Raw genomic sequence first — 26,370 nt, 5'->3', positions numbered from 1 at the left:
TAACATCTAGTCCATATTCAGATTTTCCCATTTGTCCTCAAAATGTCTTTTGCAGCTTTCTCACTAAAGCAGGATTCAATCAAGATTCTGACTTTCTGGAACAACTAGGCCTGTTTTGTTGAATGTTTCTTTGTCATTAATTAATTAATGTCATTAAACTCTTCTATCCCTCTGCACTTACTGTGAACTGGAAGTTAGGTCTAAAGCATTTATTCGTTTCAGGTTAAACCTTTTGTATAAGATGATGCTCTGATCTCCGCAGTGTATCACACAAAGTATGGCTTCGTGTGATAAGTATGGACTAGCGGTAAGTTTAGACACTTGTTAGGTCATCTGGTAGGTGATGGCTACCAGGCTTAGTCTTCACTGTTCAACCACTCAGTCACCCATATATTCCACATTGCTAAATCTAATCAACCTTTGACCTTAGAACACTTTGTTCAGTTGGCTTGCAAGACACTAACCACACCTGCCGGATTCTCCTCCCATTACTGGCTGCTGGCCCAGTCTTCCTTTCTCTGAACTTAAAGCATTACCAGAGTTCGACCTTGGGCTCCTTGCCCCCCTGCTCATACTCACTCCGGGAATCTCACCTCATCCTAAGGATGGTTATATTCGCCTCCCTATGTGACCTTGCCACTTGGATATCTAATAAGAGGTCTGAAGACTTCCGTCCAAAACCAAACTCCTTGTTTTTCCTCTTAAACTTCTCCTCAGCTAATGGCATCTACATTGAGAAGTTTCTCAGCCAAAAAACAGCCCTGAATTCCTCACATCCTTCATCTGCTCTTGGATCCATCTAAAATCTCACCATCTCTACTATTACTCTTGTTGAAGACATTTGTGTCTTGCTTGGATGATTTCAGTGACCTCCAAGTTGGTCTTTGTTTTGCCTTATTTGCATCTCCTCACCTATTCCAATCTATTCTCATAGCAGTCAGTGATCCCTTAAAGGTCTAAAGTCTTTTATTTAGATGGCTTCCCACCTATAGACGTTAAGGACTTTACAAGGGTCTACAGGGCCATAACTTACCTGCCCTCCACCCCACCTCACTCAGTTTTGAGTTTCCTTCTTGCTCACTGCGTGTCCCACACTGGCCACCTTTGCTGTTCCTCCAGTGCAGCTTGCGTGCTGCCCTTAGGACCTTAGGACCTTTGTGACTGCTGTTCTCTGTGTACGATGCGCTTCTTCCATACAACTTCATGGCTAAATCTTTTTGTTCAAACGTCATCTCAGGCCTGTTCTGACCACTGTTTAAAACTGCATCATGACATCCTGCTTCTTTTTGCTGTTTGTTTTTTTTCTGTAATATACTATATAATTAATCGTTGTACTCCCTTTGCAAGAATGCAATGAGGGCAAAGATCTGTGCTCACTGAAGTATCACAAGTGCCTGCAACAGTGCCTGGCACGTGGTACATGCTCAAATATTTTGTGAAAAAATTTCAAACTACTTCAACAGTTTGAAATTTTCAAACTTTTCAGATTAGTATTTCATTAAACACAAGATTTAGCACATCAGAATATCCCATTTGTAAGGTTTACAGTATTAAAGAATGGACATAATTAAGCTGACACTTTACAGGCTGGCTTGAGGGTTTTGTGCTCCATTAATGGCTACCACAAATGAGCTTCATGTTTCAATTTTACAGCTTCAATTTGAATATTTACAAAACAGTTTCCATCCTGCTACTCTCCTACCTAATCTTTAAGTAGACAGTAAGAAAAATCAAAGTGGTTTAGTGCCTGACATGCATTTAGATAGGCTGAATTCAACTAAATGCCTAGCAAAAGAGAAAGGAAGCAGGGCTCAAGAGCCCTCAAATGCCTCAGACTGACATAAATCTGCTGGTCTGTGCGAGGCCAGTTCCTCTGTACCTTACAGTGTAAGCATTTTGTCAAAAGGAATGGTTTCTAAACAATTTTATCTGACGCTCATCTGCACCATTTGAAAGCTGAGGAAACTGCACTGTAGATATTGATGGTGTCTTCACGTTAATCAGACATGGAGTATTGCTGATTGCCTCACTTAAGACAACAGGTGGAAAATCCTTAAAATCATTCACACATTCTCTCCCTAGATTTTACCAACCATAGTCAAAACTGAAACACATGATCGAGGGCACCTCTGATTGGAGGGGAATGGCTAGAGAATATTGAGAAAAAATAGTGACCTAGCTGCTGTTAAGATAAATCGTGGAAAACTTCACACAGTAGAAGTCTATTCTCTGCTGTGATCACGAGCATTGGCAGAGGCTCTGCTCCATGCCCTCATTCAGGGACCCCTAATGACAGAGACTCTGCCTTTAACACATGGATTCCAAGGTGTCAAAAGCCTCTTATTCCTCCAGTTTCTTCCTTATTGGTGGTGTTTGTGTTTACATATTGTAAATTCCTTACTTTCCAAGTTGATAGCCCTTTGTGCATATGTACATGTTTTAAAATTCTACTGAATAAGAAATCCTGGCATCTTGTAGATGAAGACAATAAGACTTCTAATCTATCTGAACTAATGCTACTCTGGTAATTGTCTCAAAGCTTTGTAGGGCTAGACACTTTCTGCTCTGGCTTGCAATCATTTCTTGTACCTTGGGATTTACCTTTCTTTTTAACCCTGGCAACATTCTGACGATTTGTTTTGGAGTATATTTCATCTAGCACTTTTAGTTTTTGGAGCAGGAAGTGGGGAAGGGAGCATTTATCCATTAACGTCATCTCGGCCCACCCTGTTGCCAGAGGGCTAAGATGCCCTTTATACTCATAATACCTCCTTAACACTCCAGAATTAATGAAGTTTAAGTTATATATTGTTTGTTTATATTAAATTTTAAAAGTTATACATTAAATTTTTCCTCAAAGCACACACACACACAAAAAGACCTGCAAGTACACAGTTCTAAGGTTTGCAACTAAAACAGTCTTCACTGAATTTGGACTTTTTTCTCCTGGTCATATTTGCATGGTAATTTTGGTATGTTAGTGAGTATACTTAAAGACACTTCCCAGAATTCTCTTTGAAATAGAATACTAAATAATGAACTTGAGGTCTCTTTCTTTCATTGTCTTGATGAGTTCTTGTCATGGAAGAGATTCAGATGTCATTTCATCTGAGTCTTAAAAGGTTGATGTGATTTGTAAAGGCCTTAGAGGCTCTAACACTCCATGATGGGTCTTCCTGAAGTAGAATATTTACTGCCTTTAAGCATAAATCCAAACAACTTGGGGCTTTCTAAGTTGTAAGACTAAAGGAAATGGGGCAGCAGAGGCAGTTCTAGAACCTCTGTAGTCACTAGGAGAAACCTCTAGAATGTTCATCTTATTACATAATTTACTAAAGTGAGGAATGCCAGTGCAAGAAACTGGGCGAGCAGGAATAAGTACTATTAAATCAAATGCATATGAATAGATACTCCTAGACAAAGGGATTTATTACATTTATACATTATGTATGTCCAAGAACAATTTATTCATAATTTCTTAATGAATGAAAATTGCAGTGATACTCTGAGAGAGGTTCTACTTGCAATGTTAGCATGTTACTTGTTGGATTCTAAAGTACTCCAAAGGTGCTTTGACACATTCCTGATAGGGATTAACAGTCTACTTTTCTCTTTAAACATCACACAGGGATTACACATTCTTCTTCTTCCCAAGCAATCTTCCTCTACCGGTGTGTAAATATGATTGGTCTCCTTTTTCTCTTAAGCTAAATGCTATCTTTCTGGCTTCACTCGTTTGCTTTCTAGCAGCCTCCCCATGTTAGCCTTGCCACGTGGTCAGTCTTCTGTTTGGTAGGTTTTATAAATCCTAAAAGTTCTAGTTCAGAAACAGCTCTAATAAACCGAGCACTGGAGGCTATAGCTAAGGAAATTCACCATGTACTTCTGACAAAAAGGGGTTAAAATCTCAATGTTAAAACATTATTTAGTAAACTGATTACATACTACTAAATTAAACTAAAACCCTTACTGGAAAACATTAAATGTAATTAGACTCTACTGTCAATAAGACACTAATGGAAAAGTGTGTAACACTTGTCTGGTTCTCATTTTTCACAGAGTATGAAAATTGCTTCCCTGCCAACTTCTTAAAGTATATTAGTAACCTAAGAAAAATAGAGAATTCAATAATGACCATTTTTGGTGAATTTTGGAATATGATCTTTATGTAAGTTTTAGACCAAATAGTTTAGATTTGGGCCATTTTAAATTCAGAATAAGTATTTAGAAATGAGTTATTCTGGGATGGTATGGTTAAATCTCTAATGTAAATCTGGAGAAACTATAAACTATTCTGTATGCTTACTTGGACACTGCAGAATTGATTTTAAAGGATACTGGATAATTTCATTCCTTTCTTCTGAGGTTACAGAATTTGCATCCATTTTCTCAGCAGCTGTCACAACTGTTGCAAAGGCCTTTTGAGAGAGAGGACAAAGAAGATAAAAATCTCTGCCACTGCCAAACATCTTTTATTGCACTTGATGGCTCTGTATTTAAGCCAGGTCAAGCACTGCTGCTGCTGGTAGTTGACGCATTTTAAAAAATTATACCAAATTTCATAGTCTCAAAACTACATTTATGATCACTATAAATAAGTACACAAATCCAGAAATAGAGATCAATGGTACAGGATAGAAAGCCCAGAGGTAAACCCACACACCTATGGTCACCTAATTTACGACAAAGGAGGCAAGAACATATAAGAGGCTGAAGACAGCCTCTTCAATAAGTGGTGTTAGGAAAACTGGACAGCTACATGTAAAAGAATGAAATTAGAACACTCCCTAACACCATACACAAAAATAAACTCCAAATGGATTAAAGACCTAAATGCAAGACCAGACACTATAAAACTATTAGAGGAGAATATAGGAAAAACACTCTTTGACATAAACCACAGCAAGGTCTTTTTTGACCCACCTCCTAGAGTAACGGAAATAAAAACAAAAATAAACAAATGGGACCTAATTAAACTTAAAAGCTTTTGCACAGCAAAGGAAACCATAAACGAGACAAAAAGACAACACTCAGAATGGGAGAAAATATTTGCAAATGAAACAACAGACAAAGTATTAATCTCCAAAATATACAAACAGCTCATGGAGCTCAATATAAAAAAAAACCAAACAATCCAATTAAAAAATAGGTGGAAGACTTAAATAGACATTTCACCAAAGAAGACATACGGATGGCCAAGAGGCACATGAAAGGATGCTTAACATCACTAATCATTAGAGAAATGCAAATCAAAACCACAATGAGGTATCACCTCACACCAGTCAGAATGGCCATCATCAAAAAGTCTACAAACAACAAATGCTGGAGAGGGTGTGGAGAAAAGGGAACCCTCTTGCACTGTTGGTGGGAATGTAAATTGATACAGCCACTATGGAGAACAGTATGGAGGTTCCTTAAAAAACTACAAATAGAACTACCGTATGACCCAGCAATCCCACTACTGGCCATATACCCTGAGAAAACCATAATTCAAAAAGAGTCACGTACCACAATGTTCATTGCAGCACTATTTACAATAGCCAGGACATGGAAGCAACCTAAGTGTTCACTGACAGATGAGTGGATAAAGAAGATGTGGCACATATATATACAATGGAATATTACTCAGCTATAAAGAGAAACGAAATTCAGTTATTTGTAGTGAGGTGGATGGACCTAGAGTCTGTCATACAGAGTGAAGTAAGTCAGAAAGAGAAAAACAAATACCATATGCTAATGCATTTATATGGAATCTAAAAAAAAAAAAAAATGGTTCTGAAGAACCTAGGGGCAGAACAGGAATAGAGACGCAGATGTAGAGAATGGACTTGAGGACACGGGGAGGGGGAAGGGTAAGCTGTGACGAAATGAGACAGTGGCATGGACATACATACACTACCAAATGTAAAATAGATAGCTAGTGGGAAGCAGCTGCATAGCATAGGGAGATCAGCTCGGTGCTTTGTGACCACCTAGAGGGGTGGGATAGAGGGGGTGGGATAGCGAGGGTGGGAGGGAGACGCAAGAGGGAGGGGATACGGGGACATATGTATGCATATGGCTGATTCACTTTGTTGTACAACAGAAGCTAACACAGTATTGTGAAGCAATTACACTACAATAAAGATCTATTAACAATAAAGTATTGAGCTCTCTGCATAAGAAAAAAAATTAAAAGACAATGGAATGGTCTCTGAATAATCTTGTATTTCAGAGAACTTAAGAAATGTGCAGAGAAAAACAGGAAGCAAAACTATTCAAAGTTGAAAGCAAAGGATGCCCTGTATCCTCTACTCCAACCTCCATCTCCCAGGAAAATGCCTATTTTTCTTGGAAGCAGCCAATTATGCATATTTTTAAATGGTGACATTTGTCACACAGGGCCTTTACCAGAGTTAACTTTTGTGTAGTTATTCCAATATTTTCTTTTCTTTTATGCAATAAGGGAAATGCTAGTTAATAATGTACTTTTTTATTCTGTGGAATAACGGGACTAACCTAAACTGTTTAGCTTTTGCTAAACATACTAAAATGTACTTATTTTGACCTGGCATGGATGCAGAACTGGCTCGGTTGAGGGTGTGGGACCAGAGTGCAGGGGTTTGTGTGGGACTGTTGAGCAGTTAGTGCTTTTCTGGAGAAACTTGCCAGGTGATTTATAATGCTTTCCAAACCAAAGACAGGGCACTGAAAAAATAAGAGATGAGTTTCAAAGTACCAAAAGTATAAAAACATTCCAGGAAAGTTGTCATGGATGGTTAGACACATAGACGGCTGGGTCTTTCCCCCTGACCTACCTCCGACCAGTCCACAAGGTTGATTAGCCTGCTGCACTCCAGGTGCAGTTTATATGCTACGCAGATGTCTGGGGCGACATTTGGAATACAACCTTCTTCACTTCTCAGTGCTTCATTCTAAAAATAACAGTAAACTAAGATAACTACCTTTCAGAAATGATGAGGAACAAAATCAGACATTAGTTAACCTGCTAACCTGAATTTAGTAAGCCAATAAGTAGAGCCTTTGGTTTCCTTTATTTTGTGAGTTGTACCTACTCTCCAATAGTTAGCTGGTTGTTTAGGATGAGGTCTTGGTCAAAATCCCTCTAGCTCCTAATCACTAGATGAACACAACCAGGATCAGAAGATAAGCATATTCTTCATTTTCATCATCAATTATTAATTTTTTTCACTTTAATCATACATGATTCATTATTGAGACTCTAATGCATTTCTGGTTTCCATAAAAGTTTATGGAATTTTGCGGATTTTCAATAAAATGCCACTTTCAACATTTGTAATTATGTGAATTCTAGCAATTACTATACTATATTAATAAATACCGACACACCACTACCAGGGATATAAGTTATCTCTCAAAGAAGACTATTGCCAACAGTGCAGATCCTAACCTCTACAAAACCATCAGTGTTTTTTCAACCTATGTGAAAATGATGGTTCTTATTAAGAAACAAAATCTCTCTCAAACATACACATGCGAATTACGTCCTTCCCAAAACTGCTGAAATCGCACCAGTTCTCTTCTGTGACTTACTACTAGCCAAAAAGACAGATTATGTAAAGAGTTTTAATCTGTGGTTTATATAATAAAAATAATTGATATTTTGTGCCTTAAATGTGAAATTATTCAAGTATCCCACTACTGAAAAATCACTGATTTACACCTTCCTACCCAGTATTCTCTTGTAAGGCTTAGCATGTTTGTGTGTCATTCTGGACAGGAAACCAATACATCGGAACTCTCTTCATAGGTTTTATGGAGTCACTTCTTAAGTATCCTGTTGCAAGATTTCTAGGTGTTTAACTGAGTTGATAACTTATTAACAAATTAACAATTTAATATTAACTTAGCAAATTATCAAGAAATTACTTTATGTGTGTGTATATAACTGAAATATAGCTTACTGAGCTGTTTAAAATGATCACATTTACCTGGTCATAGGAAAGTTAGTTTTAAAAATTCTCAATTGTCTTGAACTCTCCGTTTAAAGAACAACTTGGAACTGGCAAATGTGTCTGGAGTTTTATCCCTGGCTGTCCTCTATACTCGGCTCTGGAGATACTCTCAGAGCAGATCTTTCTTTGGTTTAAAATCCAAGATGAAATTCCTTTTTTTTTTTGCATCAGAAACAATCATTTGGCTCTTTTAAGTAATTTCACTGGGCCATATATGGTTTGACCTATTATCTGCTGTTATGTCTGTAAGAAACCTTTCCTTTATTTTCAGGAGTAGTAGCATTATACTCAAGTCTTAGTGCCTATGATCTGGTCTTATCACATAAAGGAGAAGACAATTACGCATGATCAAAAGTTAGCAGTGTTAGTTCACTGGCTTAGAAAAAGCCCTCTAAAAATCTAAAGAATTAAAAAAAATATCTGAAAGAGGTGCAACCCTGAGCTGCCAGTTCCCTGCTCATTAGAACTGCAAATTTACAATATTTTTGTGATACACAAAGCCTGGAGTCTGAACTAAATTGTCAGAGAAATGACTGCTTCTTACCTTGAGGTAATAATATGGGTTGTTGAGCGCGGTATGGAGGGCGATCCGCGGGGCAGCGTTCAGGTGCTGGCGAAGGGTGTGGGCAGCACCGAAGTACAGCACCTCATGCAGAGGCTGTGTCTCTGGAAGCAGGAGGTATTCTCTGAAACCACCAAAGTCAGGTATCAGCTTTTAGATAAGCACAGGTCTGTTTTCAATAAACCACTTTTGTCAGTCCTCTGCAGAGGGCTGAGCAACTTACCAAAAAAGCAAAATCAACAATAGCCAAAACCAACCAAATATTAAATCCAGTGCAGCTGCACTCAGAATTCTACCTCTCTGTGTAATACTGTTTAAAACTCTGACTCTCTGGTGTACAATAAACTATATTTTAGTTCTGATTTAAACTTCTAGGAACAAATGTATATAAATTACATTTCTGCTCAAAATCTTTTTTTAAAAACGTCTTTATTGGAGTATAATTGCTTTACAATGGTGTGTTAGTTTCTGCTGTATAACAAAGTGAGTCAGCTGTATGTATACTGATGTCCCCATATCTCCTCCCTCTTATGTCTCCCTCCCACCCTCCCTAGCCCACCCCTCTAGGTGGAAACAAAGCACCAAGCTGATCTCCCTGTGCTATGAGTCTGCTTCCCACTTTGCTCAAAATCTTTAAGGTAGAATTTCTTAAAGTATAAATGAGTACTTTCTTAAATTATTTAGGAAACAGAGATATCCATATTCCTTATCATAGCAAACATTTAACTCCTGGCAGTGTTAAACACAGGCCTCAGACCTGGAATTAAGAGTTTAGGAAATTCTTTTTTGATCACAGAGATATCTCTCATAGAAGTAATATATAGGTAAAGTTTTCCAATCTCTGTGGTTTTTTTTGTGGTACACGGGCCTCTCACTGCTGTGGCCTCTCCTGTTGCAGAGCACAGGCTCCGGATGTGCAGGCTCAGCGGCCACGGCTCACGGGCCCAGCCTCTCCGCGGCACGTGGGATCTTCCCGGACCGGGGCACGAACCCGTGTCCCCTGCATCGGCAGGCGGACTCCCAACCACTGCGCCACCAGGGAAGCCCAGAAGTAATACAGGTAAAGTTTTTTATGTGTTAGACTTCCTCCTTACTTTATAGGCAGAAAAGGTTAAATTTTAGCTTCAGAGTATTATAAAACAAGGAAATCATTTATCAGTAAAATTTCAATTATTAAAAAAATACCACTGTAACTTGGGATTCTTCTGTCGTATTTATGAGCTAGATAATAAACCAATTTTAATGAAATCTGAACTTAAAAAATAAACCATTAAAAATTTCATCTGAATATATAATGAACCTATCACCTGGTATGAGCTGTGACAGTACATGGTTCCTGGGTGGCCTAGAAGGTAGCAAACTGGAAGGGAGAAGCTTTGGCACCCATAACCCAAAGACAGAATAATAAGGCACTAACTTGATTAAAGCAGTTAACTCACATGCCTTCATAAAGATTTCTGGGGCTTAGTTAGTCCTGGGCCTGAAGTATTTTGGTCACATGACAGATCTGTATCAGCTCCCTTTCCCACGGGTGCAGGCAGAGCCAAGCAGCTCCCTCAGCACAGCCACTGGGGAAATTACTCTTCTTCCTGGTGTCCGGGCTTTCTTCCCTCCTGGAGAGGATACCAGGGCCTAGAAAAATCCCACCACACCTGCTCCTCCCGTGTGGTCTGGCTCTGAGGAAGCGGACGCAGAGAGGGTATGAACCACGTCCCTCCCTCCCCACCATCTCTGTCCTGCCTGTCTCAAGAGCTCCTGGCCCCCTGCTCATTTAGCTTCCAGATGCTGCTCCTTCTTCAGAGTCATTGGAATAAAACCCATGTGCAAAGAGCATTATGACTCTGACTTGGCCCTAAGAACCAGCATTCTATACCTCAAGTACCGCTAACATCTGACTCGAGATTAAGCTATTTAGCTGTAGTCTCAGGAATGGTTTCTGTGATGCCAGCTGCCTCCCTGGATGGCTGGCTACCCATTTGTAACTTCTGACCATAAACTTTTCCTATCCCAACCTCAGGCTGTTTTCTCCCCAATCATTATACATAATGGTCATTAAAAGATCACGTTGCAGTCCTTGCTCTGTAATAAGGACTGGAAATCTAACAAGGCAACCAGATAAGAGTCAATTTCAGAAAAAAATGTGTCTATTTGTCCTCCTCTCCCTTTTTAACATCTTTATTTAATTTTTAGAGATTCAGATAATTCTCAAGGCAAAAGGCCTTTTCAGATATCCTCAAAGAACCTCCAGAGTCTAAATACTTGCCTGTATTTTGTTTCCACTGGGCTGTATTAGTTGAAAAATACTGACAAAACATCATCATATACTAGAATTCTTATCTGGCACGGACATCAGCTGTGAGTCGGGCACTGGAGCTCTGCATGACGCTCATTTTAGACTCAGAGCAGAGTCCACAAGCAAGAGACGGTGGTCTGGGGGGAGCTGGTAGGACCACTTAGTATCCACAAGGGCTACAAGGCTGAAGCCTGTATTTTGGCGAAAACAGTAACTTAGAAAGTGGCAACTTATTCTCATTTCTCAGTAGTTTCAGCAAGAGCTGCTCATGGTATACGGGGAACTCTACTTCCTGGAGTCTGTTGTTTATAGTTATCTTTCAAGGACCGCTTTTCTCCAGAACTCCAAGCTCTGTTCAAACATCTGTGGTATGGTCTTTGGGGACAGTGTGGGGAAATAGAGCGGGTCTTCTGAAAGATGTCAGCAGACTGGAACTAACTGTGGCTTTCCAAAGGTCACAGCCTCTCTCTGGGCTTTAGCTGCCACGTGACTCGTCAAGCCCCATTCAGCTCTAACGTGCTACAGCCCTCATCTCTTCCCTGCTGGGATACTCAAGCTTGGTAAAGATCGTAAATCCTGGTATGGCAACTTTTGTGATTTCACAATACAACACATTTCAATCATGCCCAGCTTTATTTCAGTAACTGCTCAGGAAGGTGAAAAGTCAGGCATATTAGGTCAAAGATCATAAAAGGGGAATGGTTGGTTGGTTTCAAAGCCTACAATTTGGGATTTGTGGGAATGCAGAAAGTAACATGACATTTGACCTATAAATTATGCCAAATTATACTGTAAAATCATTTTTAGCAACTACGATGGTCACAACTTGGTAAAAGGGAAACACCGGGAACTTGCGGCTAGAAACTACAAGGTTAATTCCATGAGTTCTCCAAGGTCATTTCTAGCCAGTAGGTCACTTTAGAATTGCACTGTGTCACTTTTATGTGACCCATTTCTCTCACTTTAACCTTCCTTTTGTCATACTTGGTTGATTGTTTCGACCTCTGTCCTGACATTAGTAATTTCTCCCCAGTGACCAGGAACAATGACTCTGCCCCAAAACTGTCCTGGAAAATGGAACTCTTCACTTTCAAGAAGGACAGGCAATTTATCAAAAAAACCCCACTCTGTCTTCAATAACTGAGCTGCTTTTTTTTTTTAGTACTTGATTCTAGTCAGTGCCTAGCCTGCTGCTGAGTTTGAACTGCCATTAAAAAACAGAATAAGCAATGACAAAGAACAGTTTTTTCCCTATTTAACTGTTAAATCATTTTATTTTTCAGACCTCTCATTTTTTTCCTATATGGCATGTCCCACCTGCAGGTTAGGTGTGTGATTTTACAGAGCTACACACAGCTGGCTTTTGGGAAATCCAAATATCAGAATGATCTGGGTTTCCCAAAAAAGGAATCACCTTAACATACAGGTAGGACTGGTGGGCTTCTAAACTGACTCTGAGTGCCGTGCTCACCGTGCGCCTGTGCTGGCAGGATCCAGAGTTACCCTGGTACCCTCAGAATGAGAAACCCTTTACTCAGGATAAAATAGGGTATCACAGCTGGGCTGGGCTCTTTTCTGGGTCTGGCCCAGATCCAGCTTACTCTGAGCAAAGACAGAGCAAGGATTAGGTGTAATGCAAACACTCTGCTACTAAGGGGAAAACACTCACTTTTCTGTTTCCTGTTCTGTTTCCATCCCCACCCCCACCCAGGCCTAATGAACTAGATCAAATTTAAACCTGTGTTCTTGAACTGGCAGTAAAAGAATGAACTAAGCCATCTGCTGAGCCACCTTCATAAGGATGGGAAAGGAATAAAACTTACAAGTCTGCGCTGGGCGGAGGGCCTCGAGGAGCAAAAAGCCAGTCCAGAAGTGTCCCGGACTGGCTGAGGACAGCTATCACACCAGTGTTATGTGGGCAAATAGCCTGGTTTTTAGCTCTGAAGAGCAACAACAGACTCACCTCACCAGACTGTCGATGAAGCTCACAAGTCGTTCTCTGAGGGCTTCAAACTTGGTCTGCCTCTTGCTTGTTCTTCTCAACTCCTTCATTTCCAGTAAGGACTATGGATGAAAGAACATACCTTTGCCGGTGATTCTGAGACAGAAAGCCCCTCAGAGGGCAGCTCTGTTGCTCAGGCACAGGCAGCGGATGCCCTTTCCATACGACAGAATGTACAGAAAAAGAACCAGATCAAAAGGGGTTGCGTTTATCTTTTATCTTTCAGGACTGGGAAGAATCTCTCCTCCTAGGTATTTTGCTTCAAAAAATATCAAAGTGACTTCTCAGGGAAAGAGGAGAAGGGCAGCTTACGTCGTTACTAAGTTATAGGGCAGTGTGCTCACGAGCCACAACCCCTTAATGCATTTGAGAAAAGGACTTCCAAGAAGAAGAGAAAACCCTTGCTCTTTGCCATGCTAACAGAATAGATTCCACACGCTTTGTTCTGCTTAGATTGATATTTTATTCTACGTTTATCATAACTTGGTATCATGGTTCACAGAAGGTTCTTTACTTTGACAACCAAGATCCTAAAGTTAGAACTATCTGAAAAATGCTATACTAGACACACTGTGGCTCAATTTCTGCTCTATACTCAATATGCATTTCTTTAAAAAAATCAAGAAAAGTATCTAAAACTAAAGAGTCTCTTCTCAACCTCTCAATTTGATCAAACTGAAAAACAAATACATCAGATAAATAATCAGATTCCTTTTTGCAACCAGGTTCCCTTATTACTAGTTAATTCTCTGAGGCTATCAGAACAGTTTCCACCGACTTCTACATGGAGAATGAGGATAGCAGTGGGATAGACAGGATGTTCAATTTATAAGTTAGTTACAAAGTCTGCTTTGTTCCTAGTTGTGGTTTAAAAATGAAAACAAAAACCTCCAGGCAGAGCTAATCTAGAGCACACGGGAGCATCAGGGGATGTGGCTGGAAGGATAAGAAAGAGATCTGACCTTCTGAAGATGATAGAGGTCTGTCTTCTGAAGTCCCTTTGACTGTGACTCAGAAGTATCTTCTTCTTCTTTGGCTTCTGCTTTTAATACAAAACCAACATACAGCAGCTTGGGTAAATCCATTTAAGAGAACAAACATTTCTACTACTCCAAGGGAAATAAAGTTTCATCCATTTTTTTTTTTTTTTTTACTGTGGCAGGGGATCAAGGTTCCATCACATATATGATTTCTTCTAGAAGCTGAAGGTCAATAAATATTACATAAGTTATGCTGCAGAGAGGTCTTCAAAGAAACCAGCTACTGAATTTTAAAAACGTGACCAACAGTGAGAACAAAACAAAATACAAACAAATCCCCTCAAACCAACAGGAAAAAAAAAGTCTCCAAATCTTTGTGCTGTAATAAATAGCTTTTAAAAAACAAACAGGGCTTCCCTGGTGGCGCAGTGGTTGAGTCCGCCTGCCGATGCAGGGGACACGGGTTTGTGCCCCGGTCCGGGAGGATCCCACATGCCGCGGAGCGGCTGGGCCCGTGAGCCATGGCCGCTGAGCCTACGTGTCCGGAGCCTGTGCTCCGCAACGGGACGGGCCACAACAGTGAGAGGCCCGTGTTCCGCAAAAAAAAAAAAAAAAAAAAAAAAAAAATCTAAATTATGGTCCTTTGATTCTGCCATGATGATTTAAACAATACAAACCTGCACCCTGGCAAACCTGGCCTGGATCTTCCCATTCACTAGATCTGCCATGCTATTTAAGTCTGAAGTGGGTAGTGCATAAAAGTTTTGAAATAATCTACTGAAATGCAAACTGCATCATGGTTCTTTAGCAAAGGAAACAGAAAACCATATCTGGTAAAACGTGTAGCTGTGTTTCCAGAGAACATGAGGTTCTAACAGCCTCTTCCTGGTGCAGGGCAGGTTTTAGGAACCTCACAGTCACATGGTTTACTGGGCCAAACCTAAAACAGGAAGATGCAGCCGGAGAATCTGCCTTGTTCTCAAAGAATAAATTTCTTTTTTGCTATTGATAAATCTTGGTTCAAGAAAGACATGATTTAAGGTTAAAATATCTAATAAATTCTCTGTCCCATTTCATTAACATGTAGCAGAGCCTTAAAAATAAATCTGATATAACACTCTGACCTACTTAACCCTCCAAATGTAATTTTAAACCTAAACTGTAATGTGTAATAACTGTCAGGGAACTAGAGATAGCATACAGTCAAACTGTATGCTTGTCCAATATGGGAGGGTGGGGTTAATTTCACTTTATTATTAATAATGTGTTACTTTTGAAAATAGAAGAGTACAGTCATTCAAGACACTGGTTTTGCTTCAACTTACCAAATTCCTTATTCTTCAGACTGTTAATCATCTTAATTACCAACCTTCCATTTCTTTTATTTATTTATTTATTTATTTATTTATTTATTTTTTGCGGTATGCGGGCCTCTCACTGTTGTGGCTTCTCCCGTTGCGGAGCACAGGCTCCGGACACGCAGGCCTAGCGGCCATGGCTCACGGGCTTAGTTGCTCCGCGGCATGTGGGATCTTCCCGGACCAGGGCACGAACCCGTGTCTCCTGCATCGGCAGGCGGATTCTCAACCACTGCGCCACCAGGGAAGCCCTAACCTTCCCATTTCTAAAAGCTGTGTTCCTTTATTTAATATTAGCACATCACAGGATTTTTTCACTAGCTTATGTTACACATGAACTCTAATTAAAATTATTATAATATCTGCAGTTTCATTTTACAAAAATCCCTGAGTCCGATTTTGTAAAAGATTGAAATTTACCTAATTTATCTTATATTCTTCTAAGTCTTTTACCCTGTTTATATCCTTAAGGGCGGCCCCTCACTGTCCCAGTGACCTTAATTAGGTGGCGACTGTAAATCGGTGAGAAAAAAAACAATGAGCTGGTGATTAAGAAAGAGGTGGGCTCCAGGCTAGGTACTACCCTAGCTAGCTAGCTATGAGATCTCAAGCAAGCTCCTTCCTCTTCCTGGGCTTTAGCTTCTGTTGCAGCTGGACTCAATAATCTCTATGATACCAATTTCTAGCCCTTTAAAATGTTTATGATTTGAAATGGCTCAGCTCACTTGTCCTGCAAATGCACTGCAGAGCAATAATGCCTGAGAGGGCTTCCCTGGTGGCGCAGTGGTTGAGAGTCCGCCGGGCGATGCAGGGGACACGGGTTCGTGCCCCGGTCTGGGAAGATCCCACGTGCCACGGAGAGGCTGGGCCCGTGAGCCATGGCCGCTGAGCCTGCGCGTCCGGAACCTGTGCCCCGCAACAGGAGAGGCCACAGCAGTGAGAGGCCCGTGTACCGCGCGCGCGCGCGCGCACACACACACACACACACGCACACACACACACAGAGCCTGTGCATGATCTGGAGGGGCCCCAGTACCACGCGGTGGCGCTTCCTCCTGCTCCTGCCCCTCCAGTCAAGCAGGCTGGCTCTTTCACCTTGCACTGCTTGCACTGGCTCGGCACTCATGGGGCCTAGCGCTGCAGCTATGGAGAGAGAGAGGGAGGGATTCAGCAAAAGAAGTTTCCTAAATCTAAAGGATTTAAAGACAAAGGGATACTTGCCAAACACAGAAAGGACTGATAGGGACATTCCAAGGGCAATGTTTTCATCATGCCATGGTTCGATCCGTGTGCTTATACACCAAGTTGCCTCTTTTCCCCAGACCCCACTAAAAATTTCCCTAAATAGGGGAAAAATAAGGAGTGCACAGTCATTTTGCTTGTTTTACTGAAAGAGTACTATACTTTGGTGCTAGAAACAGAGCAAGGGAAGAGCCCATGAAAAGTTAAACATAAGTATCAATCCACGGAGCCCCCTCAGAACAAAGAAGTCCTGGAGCATCAGCACGCTGCACAGGCTACCTGCATGCAAGCAGGCATCCCAGCGCTCCTGTGCAGGTCACGCAAGGTAAAGGAGCCTGTGCCCTCCAACACTGAGGAATGCCAGACTGCCACAGTTCATTGAGGACTGAAAAGAGTCAAGCTTTGTAAACCTGATTAAAGCAAACCTCATGCGTATTTTGGTAATCAGCATACCAATGAGCCTCGCTGCTGTGAAAGCAGTTCACAGCTATTAATTTTCAGGCTTACAAATAATTTATGCAGTGTTTTTGAAATCTATAAAGAACTTGATGAAATGCTTAAGAAAAACATCTAAAAGGAGTCCTTAATTATGGTGCCCTGCTACTCTCTCCAATCTTTTTGACTTCTTTTTGCTGCCCTTTCTGTTTTCTCCCCTAAGGTAAGTCCTCAAAACTGTCCATCTGGAGAAAGAAATTTTTTTCCTGCCCATGTGATAGTTTTCATTGTTTAAACCAAATCTGGAAGAGAACCATTTGGCTTAGTTGTGGTTGTCACGTTGTGCTATTCTGAGGCTTGGTATACTGACTGATCACAAACGACGTTACCTCTTCCTCTCTCAACACATCAGAACGTGGGGTTTTTCCATGTTATTTTATAGTTAAGTGACGGTCATAGCCAGTAGAATTGGCCAGATATTATATTCTCACCATCGAGGCTCTGAAACTGGGCCAGGAACTCCTCCATTCTCTTTGCTGTGTTGCCAAGCTGCTTTTCAGAAGAGTACTTAAAAACCTTGAAACATTTCTGAAGCATGGCCATCAGTTCATCCTTTGCCAACATCCTAGAACAGAATCAGTGACAGGAGATGTAATATAACTGGAAAATTCATGTACTTAAAAAACACTGTCTACATTTTAAATGTTTCTGGTCAGAAGAAGATGGTGTAAAATGCTTCATTGGTGGCTACCAACTTTTTTGGGGGGAGACTTTCCTCAATGTACGTTGACATTCAGAAGCATTCAGAAGAGTTCTCATGATAAAGCTCAACTTGGAAAGTTTACAATCTGGGTTCATGGCCTGGTTCTGGCACTTACTATGTTTGTAATATAGAACACTTGACTGAACATCTTTGATCTTTGGCTTCCTTGCCCCTAAAATGGAAACAGGAACTCACCTACTTCACAAGGCAGGTGGAAGCTTAAGAATTCAATAAGAAGATGCATTTGAATAAAGACTCTAGCACAGTGCTTACCACACACCAGGCATTTAAGGTTAGTTTCCCTTTCCTTCAGATCTAAACGTAAATAAGAGACAAGAAACCTCTGCTGAGAATGTAACCCTCATGCTAAATGAAACCTTGTTTGAAATGACCAAAAAAGTATTATCAGTGATTTCTTTATTATTTTAGCTCGGTTTTATATCTTCTATGGGCTTTGTTAACACCAATCAGTAAATCCACTGAACTTTAAAAGTAATAGGCAATCCTGCTTGTTCTATAGGTAGAATGATTGCATAATTCCTTCAAGGCCATAGAGGAAATCTTTGTTAGACATGGAAAATGAACACAGATATTCTAAAATTAAGATCCTGTTTTCAGGGTCATTACTTATAGGATCTCTCCCCTAAGATCATATTCAGTAACAGATGCAAGTACAATGATTAAAAGTTCTTACATTAATCATGAAAGAAAACAATCAGCCAGACCCAGAATATGGGTCATTCTGTAAGAAAACTATCTTATGTTTTACATTTTTCATAGTAAAAAATTTGGGGAAAATACTATTATTACTAGGTAAGAGGAAAAAAAAGAAGCTAAGTAGACTATGATTACCTCAAAATTAAGTTGGTTACTTCAACTAAAATTTAAACCCAAACCCAAAAACAAAAACCCAGAACAAAAACAAACGAAGAAAACAGTCATACAACCAATAAATATAGAAATTGGCAGTGGTGGACAAAATGTAAACTGTCCCCTAGTTTTAAGAATATATAAAATCTTCTCTTCCTCTTTCTACAACAATGAAATAATTATCCAAAGTGTAATCTTTATCTGTGAATGAAAGGCAGCTAACAAACAGGTCAAAGACAACCAAGCCAACACATTTAATTCTTGATTACATTTGAGATTATCTTAAATTTCTGGTTTTCTACTGCCCAGATGGAGTCACACTATTAAGAGAAGAGAGTTAACTCAAAGTCAGATACGGTTGAACAATCTGTCATACCCGAACTTTCGCCCTACTCAGACTAGATCAGCATTTCCAGGCTCCAAGGAATCCCGGGCACTGGCTTGCTGTAAGGGCAGAGGCTGAGGACGCGCTAGAGGAGGTGTAACCCGCAAGAGCAGCGCCCTGAGGACTAGCTCCCCAGGCCACAGGCAGCCTCACCTCACATCTCTTTGCAGCTTACAGAATTGAATATTGAGGAGGGCAAAGCCCAGCCTATTATTCATTTTCGGGATGCAATAAAAAATGGCATTATGTCATATAATTTTGAAATCTAACTTTACTAGTCATAATTTTTATTGTGCCATTTGCTTGGAAGGCGTAGCTCTTTCATCTCAGGCATAAACCTCCAGGGATTCAGACAGTTTTTACTCTTTTTATTCTTAGCCAAAGACTATGTTCTTATTGTTTCCAGAGTAACAAACGACGTTATTCGTTCCCAAGTACTCTCAGGTTTAATGCAAAACAAGACTTGAAGTAAGGCTGATTAGAGCAAATAATGTGAACAACCCAATAAAGTCATTAATTGAAATGTTTCAATTAAATTATATATATTTACACAAAGAACTAACAAAGATGCCTGCTATCATCACTATTATTCAGCATCATTCTAGAATCTATTCTAAGAAATAAGAAAAAACAAGCAAGTGGTACAAACATCAGAAAGGAAGATGAAATTTATATTTTGCACAGGATACAACGGTAAGGTTGGAAAGTCTAAGAAAACTACATAAGTATTAAAGAGTGTAAAACGGGTGGGTGCATATAAGGCAAATACATATGTGTGTGTATATGTACACGCATGTCAATACCTTACATTTACATGTAATCAATATCTTAACATTAAACTATGGAAAAAAGAGCATGTTCAAAATGGCAACAAAAACTATAGAATATTATGACAAACGTGTAAGAGCAAAAAAATGAAAGCCCTGAATAGACATTTTAAGTTCTAACTCTCAATACTGTAAAGATATAAATTCACTCCAAATTAATCCAAAATTTAACACTTTTTGAAACAAAATTCCAGTGGGCATTTTTTAAAAGCCAAAAGAAAAAAATCACTCTGAAATTAATCTGGAAAAATAATTGTTCCTAAAACAGAGGAACAAAGTGTATATACTTGAGTGTATGTAGTGAGTGGGGCTATTAATGTATCAAAAGGTATACGCTACAGTGATCAATCAGATGGTACTTTGTATAGGAATAGACAGGACGATAGAAGGAAATAAGAGCCTAGAAAGAGATCAAGGTATATATGAGAATTTGGTACATGACACAAAGGTACCACTTCAAATCAGTGGGGAAGAGATGGGGAGTATTGGAAATAACTAGTTTAAAAAAACCAGATCATTACCTCAATATATTTCAGAAAGAATAAAAATGTCGGGGAGGGGAAAGAACCAGTCCATCAATCATGAACTACTAGAAGAAAAAAACAAAACTATTTAAGTCTGGTAATGTCCAGCATCAGCAAGGGAAATAAATACTGATACATTGTTGGTGCAAGTGTACAACAGTGTTTATATTTTAGACTCAGAAAGTCTATGTATTTATTTTGTGGAAATAAATATACTAACATGCAAACACAAACTCACCCTCAGTGACTACTGTTTGTAACAACAGAGAATTAGAAACAACCTAAACATATATCAAACAAGGGACTATTAAATAAAGTGTTACACTTTCAAAACAAGGGATACTACATAGTGGGGATAAATAATGAAGTAATGCAAGTGGTCATGACAGCTAATATTTCTACCCACAGGTGTATATATACCAGGCGTCATTTGATCTCCACAACACTGTATGAGATGAGAAAACAGAGGCACAGAAGACTCAAGTAACTTGCCCAGAGTCTGGTTGGCAAAGCTGGGATTTGAACCCAGTCTGGCTGGGCATCCGTGCTCTTACCAATGATCTTATAGTGCATCTCAAGACACAATGTCCATGGTAGAATATTAGGAGCAAAACAAATAACTACCATGACAAAAACCAATCAGACAAATCCAAAAAACAAAAATAATGCAAATTGTGGAACACTGTATAGTATGATTTAATATATGTTTGTGCCTGAAAAAAAAAAATCTGAAAGTACAAACTGCCGGCTTTCAAAGTTATATAACACAAGGGGTAATGTCAGAAAAGTACTCTTATGTTTTCATTTAGATTACTGTTAGAGTGACTCCAGCAAGCACTTTGGACAAACCACACCTAATTGAACAAAATTAACTAAAAATGACTAAAAAATAAAATTTAATTTTATCCCCCCAAAGTTTGTTACATATAGCAGCCCAAATAGAAAATTAAGGATTGAGGGACTTTCCTGATGGCACAGTGGTTAAGAATCCACCTGCCAATGCAGGGGACACGGGTTCGAGCCCTGGTCTGGGAAGATGCCACATGCTGCGGAGCAAAAAAGCCCGTGCGCCATAACTACTGAGCCTGCACTCTAGAGACCGCAAGCCGCAACTACTGAGCCCGCGTGCCACAACTGGTGGAGCCCACATGCCTAGAGCCCGTGCTCCGCAACAAGAGAAGTCACCGCAATGAGAAGCCCGCGCACCCAAGGAAGAGTAGCCCCCGCTCACTGCAACTAGAGAAAGCCCGAGTGCAGCAACGAAGACCCAACGCAGCCAAAAAAAAAAAGAAGAAAATTAGGAGTGAATCTAGCCACCAGACCAGCATTTTTCAAACTGGGTTTTCAAAATGGGTTTCAACCATTATTAGTCAAGAAACCATTCATTCATTCATTCAATAAACACTTACTGAATACTTACTAATAGCAGGCACAGTTCTGGGCATTTAAGATACACCTCAGTGAATCAAAAAACCCTGTCCTCATGAAACTGACATTCTAGCTGGGCTGGGGGGTGGTACAGAGATAACAAACACTATCTCGTATTACTATATATATGTTAAAAATTGGTATTATGGAAAAATATTGAGCAGAGTTGGGGGGAGGGTTTGAGGGCAGGTAGGTTTCAATTTTAAAATAGTTATTAGGCCTCATTGAGAAGATGACATTTGATCAAACATGTGAAGGAGGTAAGAGAGCCATACAAGAACGTAGGAGAAGAGATTTCCTGAGAGAAAACAATGCATGCAGAGGCCCTACGGTGGGTATATGTCTGGCCTGTTCAAAAAAGCAAGGAGGCTGAGGTTACATAAGTGGAAGTCGAGACCGAGTGGCAGGCAATGAAATCAGAGAGAGGGAATGAAGGGCTAGATCATGTATGGTCATTGTACAGATGGTGGTTTTACCCTGAGTGAAAACGGGAGTTTTGAGCAAAGGAGTGACATTATCAGACATATTTTAATAGGATTATTTTGACTGCTATTTTGAGAAAAAACTGTAAGGGAGCATACATGGAAGAAAGGAAGCCAGTTAGGAGGTGATGGCAATAATCCAGATGAGAGGTGACAGTGCCTTGGACAATAGTGGTACCAGTGAGGGAAGGTGGCAAGAAGAGGTTTGGTTCTTGAAATAATTTGAAGGCAGAACCCAAGTTTTTGGCTTTGAACAATTGGAAGGATAGGGAGACTGCAGGAAGATTCTAGGTTTCAGGGGAAGATCAGGCATTCAATTCTGAACATGTTAACTATGAGCTGTATATCAGACATCCAAGTGGAGGTGTAAACAGGTAGATGGACTTAAGAGTCTGGCACTCAGGAGAAAAGTGTGGGCTCTTGATTAAGCCCTGGGGCACTGTAATGTTCAGATGTCAGGGAGAAGAGAAATTACCAAAGAAGACTGAGGGGGAGGAGCATGCACTGAGGTAAGGGGAAAACCAAGAGAATCTAGGCCCTAGAAGTCATTAAGGAAGCAGTGATGAACTGTGTTAGATGCTGATAACAGGTTAATGCAAATGAAGACAGAATTGATCATTAGAAGCATTTATCAACATGAGGGTCGCCGGTGACCTTGATCCAAGTATATTGCTAGAGTGGAAAAACCAAATCAGCTAAAGAGAGGAGAGGAGAGAAAGTGGAGATAGTGTTAACAATGCTTTCAAATTTTGGTGGATTCCATCTAGCATTTACTTTAAAAGAAATAGAATAAAATTGAAAAGTAAATACAGTTGTCCCTTGGTATCTATGCGGGATCGGTTCCAGGACCCCTGAAGATACAAATATCCGAGGATGCTCAAGTCCCTTATATTAAATGGCACAATATTTACACATAACCTACGCATATCCTCCCAGATACTTTAAATCATCTCTAGATTACTTATAATATCTAATACAGTGTAAATGCTATGCACATAATTGCAAATACTATGTAAATAGTTGCCAGTGCATAGCAAATTCACATACTTTTTTCCTGCATTTTAGAACTTCTTGGAATTTTTTTTTTTTTTTTTAATATTTTCAATCTGTGGTTGGTTGAATCTATGGATGTGGAACCTGCAGATACAGAGAACAAACTGTACCAAAGACTAAAAGTTTGAAAGCCAGCACGCTGGACTACTTTAAAGAGAAAAGAAAAACAAACGCATCTAAGACACATCTCATTAATGCTGAAAAAGCTATTTATCTTTAACCAACTTGATTAAGTGATTATATCACTTTTGCGTAAATGGTTCAAAACAGACTGTGAGACTTCATGTGTTGAAAGCTTTATAGGTTGTTATTTTTTTAAAAAAGTTTCCTTAACTAAGACAGAAAGAGAATCATTTAGCAACCATTTAAAAGCAATCATCCTGCAGGGCAATGAGTGTTCTGCTCCATCATGCAGAAAGGCAACCATTTCTGGTTAAGCACTGATTATATAAAGCCTGATTGAGAACAGGCTAGAAGGAGAAACTGGCCAATCCATGGCTAATGCAAAGATCTTCCGAATAATGAGTTCTCAAGTTCTAAACAGATACTACCAGTATAAAACAGCTTCAAAAAATATTCAAAGACTCAAACCTGCAAATATATCAACAAAGACTTGGAGGAAGCAAAACAAAAAGGCTTACAAAAAAAAACATTCACAGAGACTGTCTTCTTCCAAGACAACACAACAAAGTAATCACATATGATCCTAACAAGTGAAATAGAAACAAAAAATATGCATAATTCCTTTTAACCTTGATATTTCATATTAGACGCCACTTCCTCCAAGAAACTGCTTGACCCCCCAAACAGAGGTTAACTGTCCATCCAGTCTATTAGTTCCTTAGTGCCCTAGAACTCACCCAGCACAGCACTTATTACTCTGTATTCTACCTGCCTGTCTACTTATTCACCTTAATCTCCCACGTGGCCAAAATTCAGTGTGGGTAAGGACCCACACTGTGTCATCTTTGTCATCAGTCAGTGACTCCAGGTATCAAGTATTAAAAAACCATTTTTTTAATGGATGAACAAGGCAGTGGCCATGCACTGAAAAAGAATTTCATGACCTAATGTGAAGAATAATTTCTCTATTTTCAAATTGGCTCATGTAGGGGAGCACCTGGAAGTCACGGGGACCTTTGTGGAACACCATGCTCTTTTTAGTACGTCAAAATGAATCAAGTTAACTCTACGATATGGCTAGAGACAACTTTAGCAACATAAAATACATACCTGTTTTACTGATGTACTACAAAACTACAACCCTGAGTTCAGAAGAAATAAAGTTGTCAAACTCAGTTTGATCAGCAATTTCTGATTTTTTAAAATTAATATTTCTCAGCTACCTGTTCATTTTACTAGCAGAAAAGTGGCAGTACGCACTACATTTTTAATAAAGAAAAACAAAATACAAATGCAGATCTTGTTTCTGTTTATTGAGATTAAAAACCATTGCTCACTATTAGCAGTGGAATACCTTAGTCTAGTTTTGGAACTAACTTGAGATCAACTGCCTAAAGCCATCCAGCTTCTTTTTCTTTGATGGCTTCATTTTTTTCCCTCAATTTTTTGTACCCCTCTTTTATTCCCCTTTATTGTCTAGAACAGCGTTTCTCAAAGTGTGGTCCCTGGACCACCTGTCAAACAAATGTGGTGAAGTGCTTCTTAAATGCAGATTCCTGCTGACCACCACACCCAAGTGCCCAGCAGTCAAATCAGAATCTTTGCGGGGAGGGTAGAAATCTACACGTTTAATACCTCGACTGATTCTTATGTACACTAAAGTCTGATAACCATTACTCCAAAAACAGTGCCACTCAGCATCTTCTGCTTTAAAATGAGCTTCAACAATTCAGCTGTTTGATTTTACCATCAGCACACAGAAAATTGTCAAGGGCCTGATATGATGCAAATTCAGGATTACCAATCCCTGTTCTGAAAGAAATCATATTTTAGTGGTGCAGTCTCATATAGCTTCCGCATGGATAAATCTTGATCATCAAAAGTTAGATTATTGCTATTTAGGAAGTACCTCATATACTGTGGAGCTGTGTCATTTTTCATAACAAGATCTTTAAATATCATCAAAATTTGATCTGCAAAGTCAGGAAACAATGCATTATTTCTACTCTAAATCTCTAGCCTCTTTGAACTAAGCTAAAGTGATCAAATGTTAATATTATTACTTGGGTCATGTTTTTTTAACTCAATGAAAGCTGAGCTGACCTGCTAATATATTACTGTTTAACTCAAAAGCCTTATTCAGAAATTAGAATAATCTCTTTCAGCCTAAAGTAAATTCCCTCAGCTATCACTCAACTTCAATTTACAAATGTGTTTCTATGGCAAGCTCATAAGGTTGCACTTGGGATAAGCAGACTAGACACTGTGGCTCCTTTCATGTACATGCCTGCACACTGTGCCAAGATGACTAGTGCCAAGACGGGAGGGGCTCTGAGGCCACAGAAGCTTGCTCTTCTGGCTCATTTTAAAATTTTGGGCATGCTCTCATCATGCACTACTGGCCACAAACCCATATAAATTTCTTTTTATACTACCTCTCGAATAATTGGAATATGGCTGAAAAACTGACTGAACTTTGTTTGAAGATTCGGATTTAAATTCCAGCTCTGCCAACTGCAGAAAAGTCACTCAACGGTTCTGGCTTTAGTTTCCTTATTGGGGAAAAACAATGGGATAACTCTAGATGAGGGATTTTTCAGTTGATGGGGTTGGGGGCACAGTAAATTCTCCTAAGAAAAGGGGCACACTTTTCATACCACCAATCTAAGAACCACTGCTGTGGAGCGCCAATGGTACTGCTGGCAGAGGGCAGTGTGCTTCAGTCCAGCTGAGCTCTCATGGGCCTATAAGTTGAGGACTTTATGATTTATGTCAACCCATAAAACCTTATTACTGAAGCATGGTTTTTCGAATTTTAAAAATTCTCTGTCTAGTGTTGGATTTTTAGGTGGCTGTCTAGAAATTTTCTCCAACAGAAAAAAGGTCAATGTTTCCTCTTCATGTCTTTCATGCCTGACCAGGAAAAGCCACTCACCCAGCTCAACGCTCGGTTAGCGTAATTTTTACCACGTTCTGTTCCCAAATGGTGTTTTAACTTAAATATACCCTTATATAATGACATGCAGTTGAGTGAAAATTAACCAACTCATATCCTGTAAAAGAATGT

General features: G+C 39.6%; 1 protein-coding gene across 6 annotated transcripts in view; it reads right to left on the bottom strand.

The window, feature by feature from the left end:
- Positions 1 to 3,404: 3,404 nt before the first annotated feature.
- Positions 3,405 to 26,370, bottom strand: part of ORC3 (origin recognition complex subunit 3) — a 61,405-nt gene continuing 38,439 nt past the window's right edge. For 2 of the 6 annotated variants that reach the window (XM_059083128.2, XM_067011444.1), the window contains exons 14-20: positions 17,340 to 17,473; positions 13,796 to 13,872; positions 12,795 to 12,895; positions 8,521 to 8,662; positions 6,798 to 6,914; positions 4,339 to 4,418; positions 3,405 to 3,849 (exon numbers count right to left, since the gene is read on the bottom strand). In XM_059083128.2, coding sequence (XP_058939111.1) covers positions 3,744 to 3,849; positions 4,339 to 4,418; positions 6,798 to 6,914; positions 8,521 to 8,662; positions 12,795 to 12,895; positions 13,796 to 13,872; positions 17,340 to 17,473 — 757 coding nt within the window. In that variant the 3' untranslated portion in view covers positions 3,405 to 3,743. Of the gene's footprint in view, positions 3,857 to 4,338; positions 4,419 to 6,797; positions 6,915 to 8,520; positions 8,663 to 12,794; positions 12,896 to 13,795; positions 13,876 to 17,339; positions 17,474 to 26,370 lie in introns of all 6 variants that reach the window. The other 4 variants (XM_059083127.2, XM_067011443.1, XM_067011445.1 and 1 more) reach the window with 3 other exon arrangements.

The sequence above is a fragment of the Kogia breviceps genome, chromosome 13 (assembly GCF_026419965.1).
Source record: "Kogia breviceps isolate mKogBre1 chromosome 13, mKogBre1 haplotype 1, whole genome shotgun sequence".
Lineage (NCBI taxonomy): Eukaryota > Metazoa > Chordata > Mammalia > Artiodactyla > Physeteridae > Kogia > Kogia breviceps.
The sequence above is the reverse complement of the archived record's forward strand: the minus strand, read 5'-3'. Positions and strand labels throughout refer to the sequence as shown.